The 20,503-nt window shown below is 31.3% G+C and overlaps 1 protein-coding gene across 1 annotated transcript; it reads left to right on the forward strand.

The window, feature by feature from the left end:
• Positions 1 to 16,152: 16,152 nt before the first annotated feature.
• On the forward strand, positions 16,153 to 18,235 carry LOC105634812 (GDSL esterase/lipase 1-like). Its single transcript, XM_089723444.1, has 5 exons — positions 16,153 to 16,615; positions 16,700 to 16,830; positions 17,115 to 17,333; positions 17,432 to 17,684; positions 17,772 to 18,235. Exons 1-5 carry the CDS (start codon positions 16,348 to 16,350, stop codon positions 17,999 to 18,001), a joined length of 1,101 nt encoding a protein of 366 aa, XP_089579570.1. The 5' UTR covers positions 16,153 to 16,347; the 3' UTR covers positions 18,002 to 18,235.
• The last annotated feature ends 2,268 nt before the right edge of the window (positions 18,236 to 20,503 follow it).

The following is a 20,503-nucleotide window of genomic DNA, read 5'->3' on the forward strand; positions in this document are numbered from 1 at the left end:
AGTTAATTTCGTATTGTGAAATTGATTTATATGGTATAAACGAAGCCAAAATTATAGAAATTTGAAAACTGTTTGTTTTCTTTATGCTTTATAAATTATTTTGTTGTTATTTATAGAGAATGGTTATGACATATTATTAGGTTATGTCGTTAAAGTTTTGAGATCTTAATTTAATCTCATAAAAGTTTTGCATAAATCAATGTTTAATGAATGGAAAACTTGTTAGTCACCAAAGTGGCCTTGTTTGGATTGTTTTAGACATTGATTATGCAGTTTTCAATTGTTCATATTTGTGTGATGCAGTTATATGACACGAAAATTAAAATTGAACAATTGAGTTCGTTGATTATAATTTGTTAGGTTACCCAAAGGTAGACCATTAATTATAATCAATGACATTAAATAGACTTATCATTGTATTAATTAATATGAATGTATATCCAAAGATAACATGCATGTTGTATGGAGCATTATTGAATAGTTGAATGGAATAAAAAAAAAAAGTAACTGAATTCCAGAAAGGAGCACGGGCGTGCTGTGATGAAACAGGGGCGTGCTTCTCTCTGACTTGCATAAAGGCTCGCAAGTTGCTCCACAATGAAAGTCTATTAAAGTATTTTTCTTCTTGGCATCATTAATGATTAAAGCTATGCATTTAAATATTACCCAAAGGTGAATCTAGATGCATAATTAAAGTTGTTACTGGTTTGAATCCATTTTATGTTTACTCAAAGCATTAATGTATGAGTATATGTGTAATGTTGCAGCTTCTTTTAACATGTTTGCTACGGGCATTGGATTGAATAAGTTCAATGGATTGAACTATACTGATTGGTCTGAACAAATCCATTATCAGTTAGGAGTTCTAGACTTGGATTTGGCATTAGTCTCTGAAAAGCCAGCAGCCATTACAGAGACCAGCACTGAAGCTGACAAGTCCCATTATGAGGCTTGGTAGCGGTCTAACAGGCTGAGCTTGAACTTAATGAGGATGACAATGGCTGAAAATGTTAAGCCATCAATGCCCAGAACAGACAATGCTAGAGAGTACATGCTGAAAATTAAGGAATACTCCCAATCGGACATAGCTGACAAGTCCATCGTAGGATCCTTGATGAGTGAGCTAATGACCAAGAAGTTTGATTGGTCACAATCCATTCATGATCATGTGACTGGCATGCAGAATTTGGCAGCCAAACTGAAATAAATGGGAATAGATGTGACTGAATCCTTTTTAGTTCAATTTATTATTAACTCACTTCCTCTTGAGTCTGGTCAGTTTCAGGTGAATTACAACACCCTTAAGGAAAAATGGAACATTCAGGAAATTAAGACCAAGTTGATACAAGAGGAAGGGAGATTAAAGAAATTGAAGGAACACTCCATCAATCTCACATTTCATAATGGAGCTAGTAGCAGCAACAACAAATCAGGGAAGAAAGACAAGAAAAGGGACAGTGCCCCAATGAAGGTTAATGAGGGCCAAATCCGTAAGGAATTGAAGTGCTACTTCTGTAGGAAGAATGGTCACTTCAAGAAGGACTGTCCTAAAAGGAAGATTTGGTATGAAAAGAAAGGTATACTTTATGTTTCAGTATGTTTTGAATCAAATCTTATTGAAGTGCCTAATAATACCTGGCGGTTAGATTCTGGTGCAACTACCCATGTGTCTCATATTATATAGGGATTTCTTTCAATCCAACCCATAAACGAAACTGAAAAGTTCCTATTCATGGGAAACAGAATGAAGGCACGAATAGAAGGAATTGAGACTTATAGATTGATCCTGGACACTGGTTGTTATCTGGATCTTGAAAAGTGTCTCTATATTCCTGAATGTGCTAGAAATCTAGTTTCTGTAGGGAGGTTGGATAATGTTGGTTTCAGTTTTAAGATTTGTAATGGTGTTTTTTCATTATACAAACTTAAGTACTATTATGGTTCTGGTACTTTGATTGATAGTTTGTATCATTTTAATCTTGATGCTGAATTTATTGAATCCCTGTTTAATGTTGAACACAATATAGGTATTAAACATAGTACACATAATGAATGTTCTGCTTTCTTGTGGCATCAAAGGTTAGGTCACATATCCAAAGAAAGGATTTTGAGGTTAGTGAAAGGTGGAATCTTACCTCAATTGGATTTCACTGACTGGGATGTGTGTATAGATTGCATTAAAGGTAAGCAAACTAAGCACACATTAAAGAATCCAGCCACAAGAAGCAGTGAATTGCTTGAACTTATACACACTGACATATGTGGCCCTTTTGATGTTCCCTCTTGGGGTGGTGAAAAATATTTTATTACCTTTATCAATGATTTCTCATGGTACGATTATGTATATTTACTGCATGAAAAGACTCAATCAGTGGATATCCTTGAGATATTCATTAATGAGGTAGAAAGACAGTTAAATAGAAAGGTTAAAGTGGTGAGATCTGATAGAGGTGGTGAATATTATGGTAAATTTAATGAAAATGGACAATGTCCAAGTCCATTTGCAAAGTTCCTTGAAAGTCATGGTATTTGTGCTCAATACACAATGCCAGGTACACCTCAACAGAATGGTGTAGCTGAAAGGCATAATCATACTCTTATGGAAATGGTTAGGAGTATGCTGAATAATTGTACTGTATCTTTATCATTATGGATGCATGCATTAAAGACTGCTGCATATTTACTTAATAGGGTTCCTAGTAAGGCAGTTCCTAAGACCCCTTATAAACTATGGACGGGAAGGAAACCTAGTCTGAGGCATCTTCATGTTTGGGGTTGCCCAGCGGAAGTAAGAATATATAATCCACATGAAAAGAAGCTTGATGCTAGAACGGTTAGTGGATTTTTCATAGGATATCCTGAAAAGTCAAAAGGGTATAGATTTTATTGTCCTAACCATAATACGAGAATTGTTGAGTCTGGTAATGCTCGGTTTATTGAAAATGGCCAAATTAGTGGGAGCAATGAACCACGTAAAGTGAATGTGCAAGAGATTCAGATTGAAAATCCAACTCAGATGGATTTTCCTAATGTCTCTTCTTCGGTTGTTGTTCCACTTGTTGTATCACGGTTTAACAACATGGTTGAACAACAAAACAACATTCGGAACCCACAAAATGACCATATAAATGATGAATCAGCAAATAATGAACAATTCATGAATGATCAAGTGGTTTCACAAGAAATAGCATTACGGAGGTCACAAAGGCAAAGAAGGCCAGCTATTTCTAGTGATTATGTGGTTTACTCACTTGAGCATGAATGTGAATTGAGCATTGATAATGATCCAGTCTCTTTCCAGAAAGCCAAGGAATGTGATAATTCTGAAAAGTGGTTTAATGCCATGAAGGAAGAAATGCAATCAATGAGTGACAATCAAGTCTGGGATTTAGTCGAGTTGCCTGAGGGGTCAAAACAAGTTGGTTGTAAATGGGTTTTCAAGACCAAACGGGACTCTAAGGGCAACATTGAAAGATATAAGGCCAGACTTATTGCTAAAGGTTACACTCAAAAGGATGACATTGATTATAAAGAGACATTTTCTCCAGTTTCCAAAAAGGACTCTTTAAGAATTATTTTGGCTGTTGTGGCTTATTATGATCTAGAGCTTCACCAAATGGATGTAAAGCAGCCTTTCTTAATGGTGACTTAGAGGAGGAAGTATATATGGACCAACCAGAGGGGTTTATGGTCACAGGAAAGGAAAACTTGGTGTGTAAGTTAAAGAAGTCAATATATGGACTGAAGCAAGCTTCCCGTCAATGGTATCCTAAGTTCAATAATACCATCACTTCATATGGTTTTATAGAAAACACTGTTGATTGGTGTATTTATATGAAGGTCAGTGGGAGTAAGCTCATTATGTTAGTCCTATATATTGATGACATTTTTCTTGCTGCGAATGATGTTGGTTTGCTGCATGATGTAAAGGGTTTTCTCTCTAAGAACTTTGAAATGAAAGATATGGGAGAGGCATCCTTTGTGATTGGAATAGAAATATTCTGTGATAGATCACAAGGACTGTTAGGATTGTCTCAAAGAGCTTACATTGATATGGTATTAGAGATATTTAGAATGGAAAAATGCTCCGCATGAATAGTTCCAATTCAGAAAGGAGATAGGTTCAGCGAAATGCAATGTCCTAAAAATGATTTGGAACGTAAAGAGATGGAGTCTATTCCATATGCGTCAGTGGTTGGGAGCTTAATGTATGTTCAGACATGTACTCGACCGGATATTAGTTTCGCCGTAGGAATGTTAGGGCGATATCAAAGTAATCCTGGGATGGACCATTGGAAAGCTGCAAAGAAAGTACGTAGGTATTTACAAGGCACTAAAGATCATATACTCACTTATAGAAAGTCCAGCCATCTAGAACTGGTGGGATACTCGGATTCAGACTATGCCGGTTGTGTAGATTCGAGAAAGTCTACATTTGGCTACTTGTTTCTTCTAGCCGGAGGAGCATTATCATGAAAAGTGGAAAGCAGTCTGTCATTGCTACTTCCACTATGGAGGCTAAATTTGTGGCATGCTTTGAGGCCACTGTTCATGCATTGTGGTTGCGAAACTTTGTCTCAGGTCTAGGCATTGTCGACAGTATAGCTAGACCGTTGAGAATTTACTGTGATAATTTCGCAGCTGTCTTCTTCTCTAAGAATGATAGGTACTTAAGGGTGCAAAGCACATGGATTTAAAGTACCTATCTGTGAAAGAAGAAGTGCAAAAACACAAAGTGTCAATTGAGCATATCGGTACTGATCTGATGATAGCGAATCCGCTAACTAAAGGCCTACCGCCTAAAATCTTCACTGGCCATGTTGATAGGATGGGCATTATAGATAAGTCCTTGTTAGCATGATGGTTAAACTTGTATATATATATATATACATATGGTTGTTTTGCTCATATCATTGTGACACTTGGGAATTCAATTAAAGATATGTTTTTGCTTATTTATGTGTTATCCACATTATAGATGTATACAATAATGGTTTGAGTGAGATAACAATAACAGTTGATTGTAACAATGTATTGTTTGTTGAATAGTTTCTCCATTAAAGTTTTATGAATTGAAGTGGTCTATGATATATGGAAGGAATCATGTCGATTAATGACTTGTGACCGCCATAATCCAATCATTTTAATTCTAATTAAGGTAAACATGATAGATTCAAGAAATGCACATGGGCTAAGTGGGAGATTGTTAGATTATTTAATAATCTGTATGTGACCCATGTGATTAAAGGGCTGGTTCTAATTAAGGTGGCCCAAGATGATGGTTATTGGGCTTAATGGATAAAAGCCAGTTAGGGTTTTAATACCCTTCCTCTACCTTATAAAAGATAAAGGAATCAACAGATTAGGGTTAACACAGAAACAAGAGAGTGTGACGGCTTCCTCAAACACATACGGAAATAGTTTGTTTGAGAGAGCTCATAAAAGAAACTCCCACAGTTGTTGATTATTCTCTGACCATTAAGAGAGCACTTACGGACAAAAGGCTAGAGTGAAGAAACGTAGATCTGCTATTATGATGAGAATCAAATTGTCCCAACAAGGTAACCCATAACATAGATCTGCCGTTATGGATCAAGGTACGCTTCCGATTATTGTATATTCTTGTCAAACAAATTCTATGAACAATAGATCTGGGCTATATTAAAGTTTATTCAACAATATAAACTATTAACCATGCAAATGTAATAGTATAGTTTTTATGTTTTTTTTTTTGAACAATTATTTCTATGTTTTTAATTGGAGATTTGCCTGAAATGAATCAATTTTTCATCATATTTATAATAATAGTGTTAATAAATTTTGTATATATCTAACTGGACCAAGTATTGAATGATTGTTTTATAATGACTTTTAAAACATATTAATCATTCTCTATGACATTAGAAATAAGATTTATATTCTTAATCTTGGTTTAATTAATATAAGCAAATATACATTATTTTGTGCTTTACTTCATTACAGAGTGAGTTTCATTTATCGGGATAATAATTTTCGGTGAATTGGGTAACTTATATTTATGAAATATTAATTAATGATAGAATCCATTTCTCGGTTTAGAGAATGATGATGCACTTTAAGTAAGCTTATAAGGTTTCATTGTGTAAACTCTGCAGGTGGATTTTTAATTCGATAGATAAAATAAGTTAAATGGCAATCTTAAAGATTAAAATTATTATTTAAATGAATTGTCAGTGATTTATTTTATTTGACAAGCATCTGTATTCTTTACATGCAGAACATAAATTATTATATTGTGGAAATTTAAATTAATAAGGATTTTAATCATGAATTTTTAGTGGAATAATTTATGATTAATTATAATAAGAATATACCGGTTTTGTATGGATTTTTATTATAATTTGTAGCCTTATGAATTTATTCCTGCGGTCTTTGTTGTGCCTTAATTATTTGGATTGTACGTGTGTTATGTATTTTAAATAATTAATAGATTAATTTTTTAATTAAAATTTTATTTATTAATTTTAATTTGAAACGAGGATAATCTATTTTTTAAAAAAATTAATCGTGTGAATAACAGAACGATAAAAAAAAATCTTATCATTAGCTTCCCACGCGGAGAAGAGATGACATTTGTTTTTGAATACTGTCTTCCTATAGAAGTATATTCAAAAGAAAACGGAGTAGAGTATCAAGAAACAAACGCACTGTATTTTTTTGCCCATCCAGAAAACCAAAATCCGCAGAATTAATTAAGGTCACACAACAAAAGACTGTCAGATGACTCGAAGAATTCTGAAAAGAACACCAATAAGCATTCTGCGCTACAACAAGTCAATTCTTGTGTGATTTGTGTGGTTGGTTTGCTTTCATACTTGTTTCTAACCTAGGTTGCTTCCGTTGCACAATTTTCAGCTCCCATCAATTGGTAGCAGAGCCTTTCGAAACTCGTATCAAGGTGGCTTATTCACCTATTAATTGTTTATCATGTTTTTTGTTAGATTTTTTGTATCTTTTGTTTGTTACGTGATGATTGTGATTTACATATAATTGTTTTCTGTTTCTGTATGATTACGTGATTATATACATCATTTTTTTAATTGTTTTAATGCAGATTTTATAAAATTGATTTTTTGAAAATCAATCTGCTGTTTTTTTAAAGAAAAATCAATTTTGCTGAAATCTGTATCATGAAAACAATTTTTTTTTCTTTATTAAATTTAAAAAAAAAAAATTTGAAAATTATTTCTGGAATCGTGCTCTTTACAAGAACACGAAGAACATGCAGAACATGTAATGATGGCCAGATTGTCCAGAACAGCACGAACGATAGCGCCGTTGACGGCGGGCCATGCAAAGGTCTCCGACCGACGCAGGCTCACCTCCGGCAGCAGCTGGTTCGTCATTGTTAGGTTTGGAATTCGAACGAGTTTTCTGGGTGATGGTGCTTCACGAGTTGTGCTCAACAGCGAGCTTGCCGGTGTCGGAATGGACAGCCAACGGAAGTGCAAGCGTTGCGCGACCATTGGAGTCCCAGTCTGGCTGTGGCAGAGCTCGGCCAGGGCAAAAATGGTGGCTGTTTGGGTGGCAGTTAAGTTTTCTTCTCAAGGAAGAAGAAAACGTTCAGGAATATTCCCGAACAGTCCTCCAAAGTTTTAATAATTTTATTGCAGCCCTAAAATTGTTTAGCTGTGCAAACATGTCCTAAAATATTTATTCTGGCTCTGAAAGTTTCTTAGTTTTGCAAACAGGCCTTAAAAAAATTTATTTGTATTTTTATTTTGGCCCTAAAAGTTTCTTCTGAAAATTTGTTGTATTTTTTTTTAAATTACAGACAAAAAGAATTTATTCATTAAAAAAAAAAAAACGTTTGAGGCTTTGGAACTTTCCTAGACTCAAATTTCGGAATCAATAGATTTTCTTATATAAGGCAAAGTTTCTCTGATTAATCTAAAATTTGGTGGAGATATCGGAAACGATCTTTTGAATAGAACACACTGCATATGCCATGACGTTAGTTGATTTTCAGCCATCCGAGATCGTTTAGATGAGTTTTTGGCCTTCTCTGTTTTTAGGTATTTTTTTTCCCTTTGTTTATTAAAAAAAATAAATTTAGGTGATAAATTCTTATGGAAATTAGTTATTTTTTTGTTAATTGGAGTCCAACGGAATTTATTCAATTTTTTTAAAAAAAAAGATATATATATTTTATTTTTTATTTATTTATTTATAGGTGTTTCCATTACTTATTAGTTGTGACTGCTTGCATGTTCTTCCCTATCGGCAGATGATATGTATTATATGATCATTGAATCTGGTGTCGTCTATATTATTTTAACGCTCTATCTGAGTAATTTTATGGACCAGTTGTAATAGTTTTTCGCTTATAATTATTTTATGGTATGTCTCCTCCATAGAGTAGTGCTTGTATGTTTAATTTTTATACATGATATGTGATTAGTTTAATCCTCCCATCGAGATTGCTGCTCATGAATGTTGAAGTGAATTTTGGAGTCATTATTGTCTATTTTGCAATTATGATTCAAATTCTATTAATTATTATTGATATGCGATTGTATTTTTAATGCTTGATTTTATAAAAGAAATCGCATCATTCAATCCCCTAGCCAACATCCTAACCCAAAATAAGCTTGAGGGTCCAAACTTTGTGGATTAGAAAAGGAATTTGGACATTGTACTTACTGCTGAGGAGTACAAGTTTGTGCTCAGTGAGGTTTGTCGTGAAAAACCCAGTGAGGGTGCTTCTGATGAGGTCACCAGGGCTTACCAGAAATGGTTTAAGGCTGATGAGATGGCGCGATGTTACATTTTGGCATCTATGTCAGTTCTTGCAGCTAATGGTGCAAATGGTGCTGTGAAAAAGCCCAAGAGCAAGCAACCTGATCACTGGAAGTAGCAATGTCCAACCTGGATAGCCAAGAAAAAGCAAGGTACATCTCTTTTCTATTTATTGGTTTTTGAAACTTGTTTAGCGGTATTAACTACACTCCAATAGTGTGTAGACTCAGGAGCCACTAATCATGTCTGCAATTCTTAGTAGGGGTTTCAGGTAACACGACAGCTAAATGAAGGAGAAGTTAGCATCTTTTTGGGAAATGACACTGAAGTTACAGTTTTAGTTGTAGGTAATATTACCCTTAGTCTTAAGAATAATAAAACATTAGTTTTAAGGGATGTTTTGTATGTTCCTTCAATTAGAAGGAATTTAATTTATGTTTCTAGTTTGAATAAGAACGGTTATTCAGTTTGTTTTAATGAATTTTATGATGATTCTATCATTATTAAATTTAGAAAATACTTGATTTATTCTGGCTCATTGATTGATGATCTATTTATTCTTCAAGTATCACCTGAACTGCAACTTAATGATTCTGAAATAAATAACTTTGATGTTGTTGTACCCTTAAAAAGAAAAGGTCCTATTGAATTCGATCATACATATCTTTGGCATTTAAGGCTTGGTCATATTAATTTAGATAGAATTTCTAGGTTGGTCAAGGATAGACCCTTGAGTTCATTGAAAGTAAAGGCAATACCAACCTATGAATCATGTCTAGAAGGTAAAATGACTAAAAGGACTTTTTCCATAAAGGATAGTAGGGCCAATGATGTTTTAGAATTAATTCATTCTCATTTGTGTTGCCAATGAGTGTCCAAGCTAGGGGTGATTTTTAGTATTTTGTGACTTTCACCGATGACCAATCAAGGTGTGAGTATATTTACTTGTTGCGCCGAGAGTCTGAATGCTTTGAAAAATTCAAAGAATTTAAGGCAGAAACATAGAAGCGACATGGAAAATATATCAAGTCGCCACGGTCTGACCGTGGTGGCAAATACCTCTTTAGGGAATTCATTACTTATTTATCAAAATAAGGAATTACTTCATAATTATATGCACCTGGTATGCCAAAACAGAATGGTATAGTAGAAAGGAAATATGACGCTTATGGAAATGGTTAAATCAATGATGAGTCATTCAGATTTGTCACTTTCTTTCTAGGGGCATGCAATTGAAACAGCAACATATATTCTGAATCTAGTTCCTTCAAAATTAGTACCTTTGACTCCTACAGAACTGTGGACTGGGCATAAGCCTAGTCTAAGACACGTTCAGATGTGTAGTTGCCCAGCCCATGTGCTGAAAGGGAAAGCGGATAAGTTGGAATAAAAAACAAACTTATGTTACTTTATTGGATATCCTAAAGGAACGAAAGGTGGTTTATTTTATAGTCCTAAAGATAAAAAGACCATTGTTAGCACCAATGCACTTTACCTTGAGAAGGACTATATTCTAAACCATATTCCCAAAAGTCAATTAGCTTTGAGAGAACCGAGAGGGGATACCATACCTACTGACACATTTCCAAAAGAACATGAACCTGAACCATTCATAGTCGGTGCTGACATACTATTACCTCATCGTAGTAGGAGAAATGCCAATACCTAGTCTAATCAACATAGTTCTAGATTTACCAGTACAGCCCCCAAATAGTGAGAGTGATGTTGATTTACATACACAATAGGTGGAACCTATTGACATTTCATTACCTACTGTTATCGAAGAAAATGTTGATGAGGCTCCGGAACCTGACTAGGATTCTGTTGGATCAGTCATAGACTTATTGGCTTTACAGCCAGAGCAAGATGATGGTGTGGCTGATCTGGTAGTGCCTCGTCATAGTGGGAGAATTAGACAACCACTGATTCGGTTAACACTTTTGGGAGAAGCTTTTGATAGGGTCCTTGAAGAAGTGAATACTGAACCAATATGTTACGATGATGCACTACAATATAAAGATGTCGATAAGTGGCTTGTAGCTGTGAAATCCAAGATGAAGTCCAAGTACTCTAATCAAGTATGGGAACTTGTAGAACCACCTGAAGGGGTTAAACTCATCGGATGTAAGTGGATCTATAAGCAAAAGAGGGGTGTAAACGGTAAAGTGCAAACTTATAACGCAAGGCTTATTGCAAAAGGCTGTACTCAGAAAGAAAGGATCGATTATAAGAAAATCTTTTAATCGGTAGCCATGTTTAAGTCTATTAGGACTCTTCTATCTATTGCAGCTCATTTTGACTATGAAATTTGGCAAATAGACGTCAAGACAGCTTTCCTAAATTTAAGTCTTGATGAATGCATCTATATGAAGCAGCCACAGGGTTTCATATCTAATGGCCAGAAAAATTTACTTTGTAAATTGAATAGGTCCATTTATGGACTTAAACAGGCATCTAGGTCTTGAATACTTATTTGACCAGTCGATAAAAAACCTTTGTTTTAGCAGTGTCATGATGAGTCTTGTGTGTATAAAAAATGGAATGGTAAGAAGATTATTTTTTTGGTATTATATGTGGATGATATTCTGCTTATAGGAACTGTGTACGTATGTTGACTTCTGTCAAAGGCTGGCTATCTAAGCGATTTGATATGAAGGATTTAGGAGAAGCTGCTCATATTCTTGGGATCAAGCTTATGCGAGATCGCAAGAAGAGAATGATTGGCTTATCTCAAGCACTTTCTATTGATACCATTCTTGTTCATTTCAATATGTAAGATTCCAAGAAGGGTTTTCTGCCTTTCAGACACTGAATCACTATATCTAAGGATCAGTATCCCAAGACTCCTGAAGAGATAGAGAGCATGAAGGCAATTCATTGGCTTCAACAGTAAGAAGTCTCAAGTATGCAATGTTGCGCACTAGATATGATATCTACTTTGTTGTTGGCATGGTTAGCGAATTTCAGTCTAACCCTGGGTGAGAACATTGGATTGCAGTTAAACATATAATCAAGTACTTAAAAGGGACTAGAGATTATATGTTGGTCTACCAGTTAGAAGAACTTAATCAAGTACTTAAAAAGGACTAGAGATTCAGACTTTCAGTCTGATAAGAACTCTAGAAAATCTACCTCAGGAAATGTGTTTGTCCTGGGAGGTGGAGCCATAAGTTGGAGGAGTCTTAAGTAAACTTGTGTTGCTAACTCCACCATGGAAGCTGAATATGTGGCAGCCTCTGAGGTAGCCAAAGAAGCAGTATGGCTTAAGAACTTCCTAATGGATCTAGGTATGGTTCCATCAGTTCAATCACCTATTACACTTTACTATGACAATGGTGGCGTGGTTACAAACTCAAAGGAGCCACGGAGCCATAAAAGTGCAAAATACATTGAGCGAAAGTATCACTTGATACGAGACATAGTTTAAAGAGGTGATGTGGTGGTGATAAAGATTGCATCGGAAAATAACCCGGCTGATCCTTTTACAAAGAGCTTACCAGTAAAGACTTTTTGTAGTCATGTAGAAGGAATGAGAGTTAAAATAATAGATGCATGGTTATGAGTCTAACTGGAAGATTGATAGAGATATACTATTAACCATGCAAATGTAATAGTATAGTTTTGATGTTTTTTTTCTTTGAAAAATTATTTCTATGTATTTAATTGGATATTTGTATTTAATGAATAAATTTTTCAGTGTATTTTATAATAATAGTGTTGTACAATTTGTATGTATCTAACTGGACCAAGTAGAGAATGATTGTTTTATACTGACTTTTAAAATATATTCTCTAGGACATTAGAAATAAGATTTATGTTCTTAATCTTGATTTAATTAATATGAGCAAATATATATTGCTTTCTGGTTTAATTTATTAAAGAGTGAGTTTCATTTATCAAGACATTTATTCTCGGTGAATTGGGCAAAGATAACTTGTATTTGTGAAATATTAATTAATGATAGAATCTATATCTCGGTTTAGAGAATGATGATGCATTTTAAGTAAGATTATAATGATGATGCACTTTAACCGCGTGAGTAACAGAACGATAAAAAAAATCTTATCGTTCGCTTCCAACATGGAGAAGAGAGGACATTTGTTTTTGAATACCGTCTTCCTATAGAAGTGTATTCAAAAGAAAACGAAGTAGAGTTTCAAGAAACAGACGTATTGTATTTTTATTGCCACCCAGAAAATCAAAATCCATAGAATCAATTAAAGTCACACAACAGAAGACTGCCGGATTACTTAAAGAATTCTTAAAGAACACCAGTGAGTGATTCTGCTACAACAGGTCAGTTCTCGTGTGATTTATGTGGTTGGTTTGCTTTTGCGCTTGTTTCAAACCTAGATTGCTTCTGCTGTATAATTTTCGACTCCCATCAGTTGTGTGAAAAGAATAGAGGAGGCAGGAGAAAAGCTTTTTGGTTTGAAGACCTCTAGCACTCTAAAGAATTTACCAATGGTCTTAGCTTTTGTAGCTGTGTAAATCTCTATTGATTTCCAAAAGGCTACACAATTCTCTGAAACCTTCTTTGAATATTGTTGGCTTGTTAATGGCAAAATCATTGGAATGATGAACTTCTTAAATGGACTTTCACAAACAACATATGGTCATTACGCAATTGAACAAAAATAATATTAAAATAAAACTATAAAACACAATTCTAAATAAATAAAAAAAATAAGCGATGAGTCCATAAACACGGTGGTAAGTAACATCTTGGCAGTGTTCGATAATAACTAGTTTTTAATGTTTTGATTGGTCAAAATGCTAAACGCTATTTTTTATAGTATTCGGTAATATAATTTTTGAACCTTGATAATCAAGTTCAAAAAATTTTTTCTAATACTATATCAAAATAAAAATAAATAAAAAATTAAAATTAGTACATCAATCGTCAATAACAATAAAGTGACGAGTCTTGGATATCCTTAATAGCAAATGTAAAGAAACTCTTTAATAGTGCAAAGTCTTCAACAAACTGTTGGTAACAAAATAATTTAAGTAAATTTTTTCATCTCTTTATTTATTAGTTTCAAGCATGTTGGTCAACATTACCAATATAATAAATATTAACCTTTTTAATTAAATTTAATACTAATTTTTATTTTTATTCATCTAATTATTCTTTCATTTTTCAGAGAGATAAATGAAATCTTATTATAATCATCAATTATGCACATGTTCGTAAAATAAAGAAAAAAATATAATGAAAAGTTTTATGATACAAAAATTTTTTAAAAATACATATTATAATAATCAATTATGCATCAACGACATGTTCATAAAACAATAAAAAAATATAATAAATTTTTTAGATAAATAATGAAATTTATTTTTTTAATAAATATCTTCCATTTTAAAAGATAATAATAAAATAAAATAACAAATTAATTATGTATAGATAGTCATTACATATCATTGTTATATTTATATAACTAATTGTATAGATATTATTTACTTTTTAATATATAATTATTTGATTAATATTAGAATTATTTTTTGAAAATTTTGTTAATAGTTCTTTGGATTAATTAAGGATATAAATTTTGTAACACAATAAATTATATTTAATATAATATTTTTGTGAAACCCATTGATTTTTATTTTTATTTGAAAAGAAAAATATGCATTGTATTATTAGTTATAAGATTATATTTCAATTTTTTTGAAAACGATAAACTTAGACTTTAATTAGCATCAATTTCTTTAAAAAAAACTAAATAATATGATCCTATATTATTGGATGTTGAGTTCATGAGAATCAAATAAAATAAACAAAACTCTAAAATCTAATGATATGATCTTATAGTATGTGCAATTCTTTGTTTATAGAACAAAATCATCCAATCTATTTTGAAGAAATTGAAAATGATCAAATACTATATGATATGGTGACAATCAATATTTACGGAAAGAAAAAAAAGTAAAATGTTGCCTTTATAAATATAAAAATTGAAAAACTTAAATATAGATAAATAGATATAAATAAAAAAATTAAAATTTTAATATATATATATATATATATATATATATATATATATATATATATATATATATATGAAACGTGTGAAACAATATTTTTATAAATATTTTTTTGCATTTTGAAGTTTATTTTAAAATTAAAATAATAATCTGTTTTTTTAAACAATTGAAAAATAAATTAAAATAATATAATTATATACTTTTCTTAATAAATTAATAAAAAGTATTAAAAAAACGCTAATTTATCAATTATTAAATCTAATTCTCAGTTATTATTATTACCATTATGGTGATTTTGTCTAGCGTCTTTTATTATTTGGATAGTTATGCAGAAAGAAGAGCAGATCTCCGAAAGAAATTTGAAGATAAACAGATTGGACTTGTAAAAAGACCATAGAGTCAAACAATTGCGATAAATAGCCACCAAGTGGAGCCAGCGATGGCCGATGGCACAAATATTATATTTTGTCAATTCGATTAGATACTTCAAATCAAAATTGTGTTTTTTTATTTTTTGTATAGGTGGTTCATTATTAGACTTTCTATAAAAAAAATATAGAAACATATTGATCTGTATCTCATATCTGTATACAGTTTCCTCTTAATGAAATTTATAATTTGATTACTTCTCAAAAAAAAAAAAAAAAAAAAAAAAAAAACAAGTTAGTTAATAAACTCAAATTATTATCAATTAACCAATGATTAAGGATATTTTAGGATTTCGAAACTTTCACTAAGGTTATTAAAGGTACTCTCATTATTTCTCTCTATTCCCATATTTATATATAGTAATATGGAAGGTAGTGTTTTATAAAAAGTTAAAATTGTATTACCTTTATTTATTCAGCTAATAAAATTAAAATCTTTAAAAATATTATATTCTTACCATATTTAATATACATCTTATTTATTATTTAGTATAGTATCCATAAAATAATATTAACATCTTTTATATATATATATATATATATATATATACGCATTATTTAATATTATATTATATATTTTGATTTTAAAACCGTCGGTTCTAACTATAAAAAAGATGGAATCGAATAGTATTATCATATTTTATATATATCTTGTATAATATATAATATAATTTTTTATTTTATCCAATGAAATTTAAATCTAAATAGAATTTAGATTTAAATAGAAAACTAATATAACCAATTAAAATTAAATTATTTTTATTTTCAATCAATAAAATTGAAGTGTTTAAGATGTTTTTATAAATCTGATAAGTCTATAAATTTAATAGAGACTTTCAATACGTATGTCGTCACGTTTTTGGCTATACATATGCTGTCCACCTATTGCCGCTTTTGTGAATGTTATATTATAGCCATAGATTATGGATTTTTCCCCCAAATCTTATCTTGTCATTATAGTTTATTAAAAAATGACTTAACTAGAATATATATCCAAAATATATTATTGATTATTAAATTTTATTTTTAAATCTCTGGCAAATGGCAATAATGCAGAATCTTATAATATAATTATAAATAACAATGGCAAGCAAGGATAAGGATGGTGAAAGATAGAGAAGAAGAGAAAAATTAAGCAGAGCAAAAGGAGATGACGGGTTCAAGAGTTCGTCTTTATTACTTATTATTGGTTTTCTTATGTGGAACCCTTGTTAGCCCATCAACCACTTGTAGTCATCCTCAGTCCCTTAAGAACCACATTCCCTTATTTATCTTTGGGGATTCATTATTTGATGTTGGCAATAACAACTACCTCAAAGGTGCTATTGGCCTCGCCAATTTCTGGCCGTACGGACAAACCTTCTTCAAGCATCCTACTGGGAGGTTTTCCGATGGTCGATTAATTTCAGATTTTATTGGTAATTTGTCTTCTTTTCCCTCAAATGGGTATTGAATTTTGAACAAAAAGATTAATTGATTTTTTGCAATTTTTATTTTTGTAGCTGAGTATTTAAAGTTGCCTCTAATCCCGCCATATCTCCAGCCTGGTAATCATCAATTTACAGATGGAACCAACTTTGCTTCAGGCGGAGCTGGTGCTTTAGTGGAAACCCATCAAGGAAATGAAGGAAGGGTATCTATTTAAACCTCTTATTGATTAGTTAATTTAGATAAACTTTAGAAAATGGTGAGAAAAAAAAAACTACTGAGTGTGAAAATTGCCAGTTTAAACCCAAATCAATCAGTTCAGTTCCTTACTAATTTTGTTCAGTTATCAATATGAGGTCGAGTTTCTTTCAATGGATTCATGTTTTTGATTGGTGTCTTTAGTTTGCAATTGGTATCTCACTTTGTATTTCTATTGTGTGTTCATTCAATATATTACTGACAATGTTTCAACCTTTCCTTCATACATAGGTAATAGACCTTAAAACACAGGCTCTTTATTTGAAGAATGTAAAGGAAAAGATGAAGCAGCAAATAGGTGATGCAGAAACCAAGAAACTATTATCTAAAGCAATTTATTTAATTAGCATTGGTGGCAATGATTATATAGCACCCGCTCCCCCATTTCAGTCCTTCCCCAAAGAAGACTATGTGGGTATAGTCATTGGCAACTTGACTTCTGTGATCAAAGTAATGACTCTAGCTGTGCTTTGCAATTGTAACTTTTCTTGTTCTCCTTCCTAAGTTGATCATATTATCATCTTACTGCTTACAATTTGGTGTTTTAGGAAATTTATAAGATTGGTGGAAGGAAATTCGGATTTGTAGGTATGGGAGCTTTTGATTGTTCACCAAATATGAGAGCACTTGAACAAAATAAAGGCAGATGCGATAAAGAAACCGCAGCTTTAGCAAAACTGCATAATAAAATACTTCCCAAGGTTCTTGAAGAACTACAGAGTCAGCTCAAGGAATTTAAGTATTTGTTCTTTGATTTTTATACTACGTTGAGCGAAAGGATTAATTACCCAACAAAATATGGTATGTGATTAATCTACTGGCTGCAATATCTTTTTTAAACTTATAATTTGGTCAATTTTTTTTGAAATTGTGATGAAACTCGTGAAGGGTTTAAGAGGGCTAAAGAGGCATGCTGTGGAGCTGGTTTGTACAGAGGAATTCTGTCAAGCTGTGGGTTAATAGAAGGGTATGAAGTGTGTGATGATGTGAGTGAATATTTGTTCTTTGATTCTGTGCATCCTACTGAGAAGGCCTACAAGCAACTTGCAAAGCTAATATGGAGTGGATCTCATAATTTCACCATTCCTTACAATCTTAAAACACTCGCTGATACATAGTTGAAATTAGTTTTGTATTGTACCCAATTGATCTTTTTCCTTATTTCTTTTTTTTTTTTTTTTTTTTTTTCTTTTTCTGTTTTCTTCTCCTGAATATACTGTGGAGGTAAAAGAAAAAAAAAAAAAAAAGAGTTATGAAGATGTTTGAACAGACTAAGTCAACAATTACTAAATCTTCTTTAATTTGAGAGCATTTTTTTAAATAAAATGTTTTGCGGTTTAAGTTGATATGAATCAAGAGGGGTCTATTACTATTTTTGACATTTTCATTATATTTATTAGGATTTTATTACTTAATGACACTAATAAACTTTACTGTGGAGTGGGGTGATGTTGTGGACCTTAAATTTGAAATTAAAATTTTTTTTCTTGATTATGAAACAGCATTTAATCAAAATAATTATTTCCAATGCAACAACTCTCTTAAAATCCAATGGCTATTGGTCTTGAATTAATTTCTTGTAGCACAATTCATTTGTTCATATTTTCTGTATAAATATAATCGGTCTGATGTATAAATTTTGACGATTATTCTTATGGTCTTTAGAATCTTGCGGAGATTTCACATTTTAGTATTAATTATTATGTTTAATTTGGCAAAGTTATTTCATTCTAGTGAGGAGTTCAGTTATAATTTTGATGAAGTATGGTTATTACATAAATATGAAAGTATATAGTTATAGTTCAATCCTACAGAGTTCATAGAGCCATGAGGAGAATCGGCTAAATTTCAGAGTCAAATTTATGTATTACGCCAAATATAATCCATCCAAGAACAAAAAATGCAGCTACATTTAAAATCCAAATTTTTCATTAGATCAAGCATTAGAAAACTTGCTTTAATATTGTTGTAACTTTTTTTTTTTTTTTTTTTATTTGCATCAATCGCTCGTGGTAGATGAGATACAAAGAAAAAAACCTGATGAGCATAACTATTACCATGTTGTTTTGAGAGGCACTTAAACTGGTATTTATAAATCATCGCATGAACGTATACCTATGTAAAAATAGCTTCTACCTATGTAACATAGGTCAATTTGGCTTGGAAATTTATTCATCGGGATAAAAAAAAGAAAAAAAAAAAGTAAATTTCGACCTTTTAGATCAATTTAGAGAATATTTAGTTTAATTGATTCATACAATTAATAGTTGTTTTATATTGGAATACGACTCAATTTGTCTCTTAAACTTGGACCCAGCATTCAATTTCTCCAAAAATTATCTTTTTGTACAACTTGCACCAATAAAACAAAATGCTCAGTTTTTTGAAAAAAATTCTTGTTATAGTTTTAACTAATAAAAATTACTTAAAAAATCTAAAATTAGAACATAAAAAATATTTAAAAAAATAGAATAATTATAACAATTTACAGTGTTTGATTTAAAAATAATTTAACAAATATTTGATTTAAATAAATTATAGAATTAGAAAAAGATTTGATTATATTGAAATATTTGGTTAAAAAAATTTTTCAAGATATTTTTGTTTGATTATTTTTTTAATTATATTTTATTTAGATCAAATATTTAATTACATTTTAAGATTCATGTCAAATAATTTATTTTTTTTGAGACAAATTAAAATTTGTATTTTTGATGCAAGTTCAAAGGTAAATTATACAAAAAGTTAATTTTTGGATGAATTGTAAATTGTATCCAAGTTCAGAGGCAAATTGAATCTTATTCCTTTCATATTTAACACGTATATGTTGTATGTGTTTCATAAACTTTTTAATCAGTAGCCAATAGTTGATTGATTAGCTGCCTTTTTTGTCCTAGGAGCTATTGGACTTTTTTAACGTCATATAAATAATAGCTAATATAATTTTTTTAAAAAATTAATATACTCAATGGTCATTTTATATTTTAACAGCAATCGTTATCCAAATTTTACCAAACCCAAACAGTTTTAGTTAATTGTTATCAGACATCAACCACCAACTATTAGCAATCGCTATTAGCTGGTATGAACTACTGAACTAAACGAGTTCTTAACCCTTGAACTTGTTTTGATTTTTATAAATTAATGAATTGATTTAATTTAATAGAATTGGCTTTTATCACATCTTGTTTTGCACTAAAAACACCAACATCAAACTTTTTAAATACTTGTAAATAGAAATTTAAAATTCATAACAACATAATTTTTTTAAAGTAATAAAATTTTAAAATATGTGGTATAACTCAATGTTTTTAAAACCGGACTGGATGCCAAACCGGCATTGTTACTAGGTCATAATTGAACCTAATCAACTCGGGACGACTCGATTTAACTGGATTTTTGACTTTTGTATAGGATTTTTTATTTTGAGTTTATAATTATTTAGCAATACTCAAATAGAATTTGTCAAATACTAAAATAGTATGTTGGCTTATAGTTCTATATACCACAATTCATAAAACTTTAAAAATAGAAAATAAATAGATATCTGTTATTTTTATTTAATTACTATTAATAGAATTAAGAAGTATATTGATGCAAAATCTTATAACAAAATAACA

Source organism: Jatropha curcas, chromosome 6 (assembly GCF_041381405.1).
Source record: "Jatropha curcas cultivar XTBG-Jc1 chromosome 6, XTBG_Jcur_1.0, whole genome shotgun sequence".
NCBI lineage: Eukaryota > Viridiplantae > Streptophyta > Magnoliopsida > Malpighiales > Euphorbiaceae > Jatropha > Jatropha curcas.

Bases quoted from the DNA above. Each gene is read 5' to 3' on its own strand.
- LOC105634812 (XM_089723444.1), top strand. From the start codon at position 16,348: ATGACGGGTTCAAGAGTTCGTCTTTATTACTTATTATTGGTTTTCTTA. The intron at 17,334-17,431 runs GTAATGACTCTA...TTGGTGTTTTAG, and splicing joins ACTTGACTTCTGTGATCAAA to GAAATTTATAAGATTGGTGG. The intron at 17,685-17,771 runs GTATGTGATTAA...AAACTCGTGAAG, and splicing joins TAATTACCCAACAAAATATG to GGTTTAAGAGGGCTAAAGAG.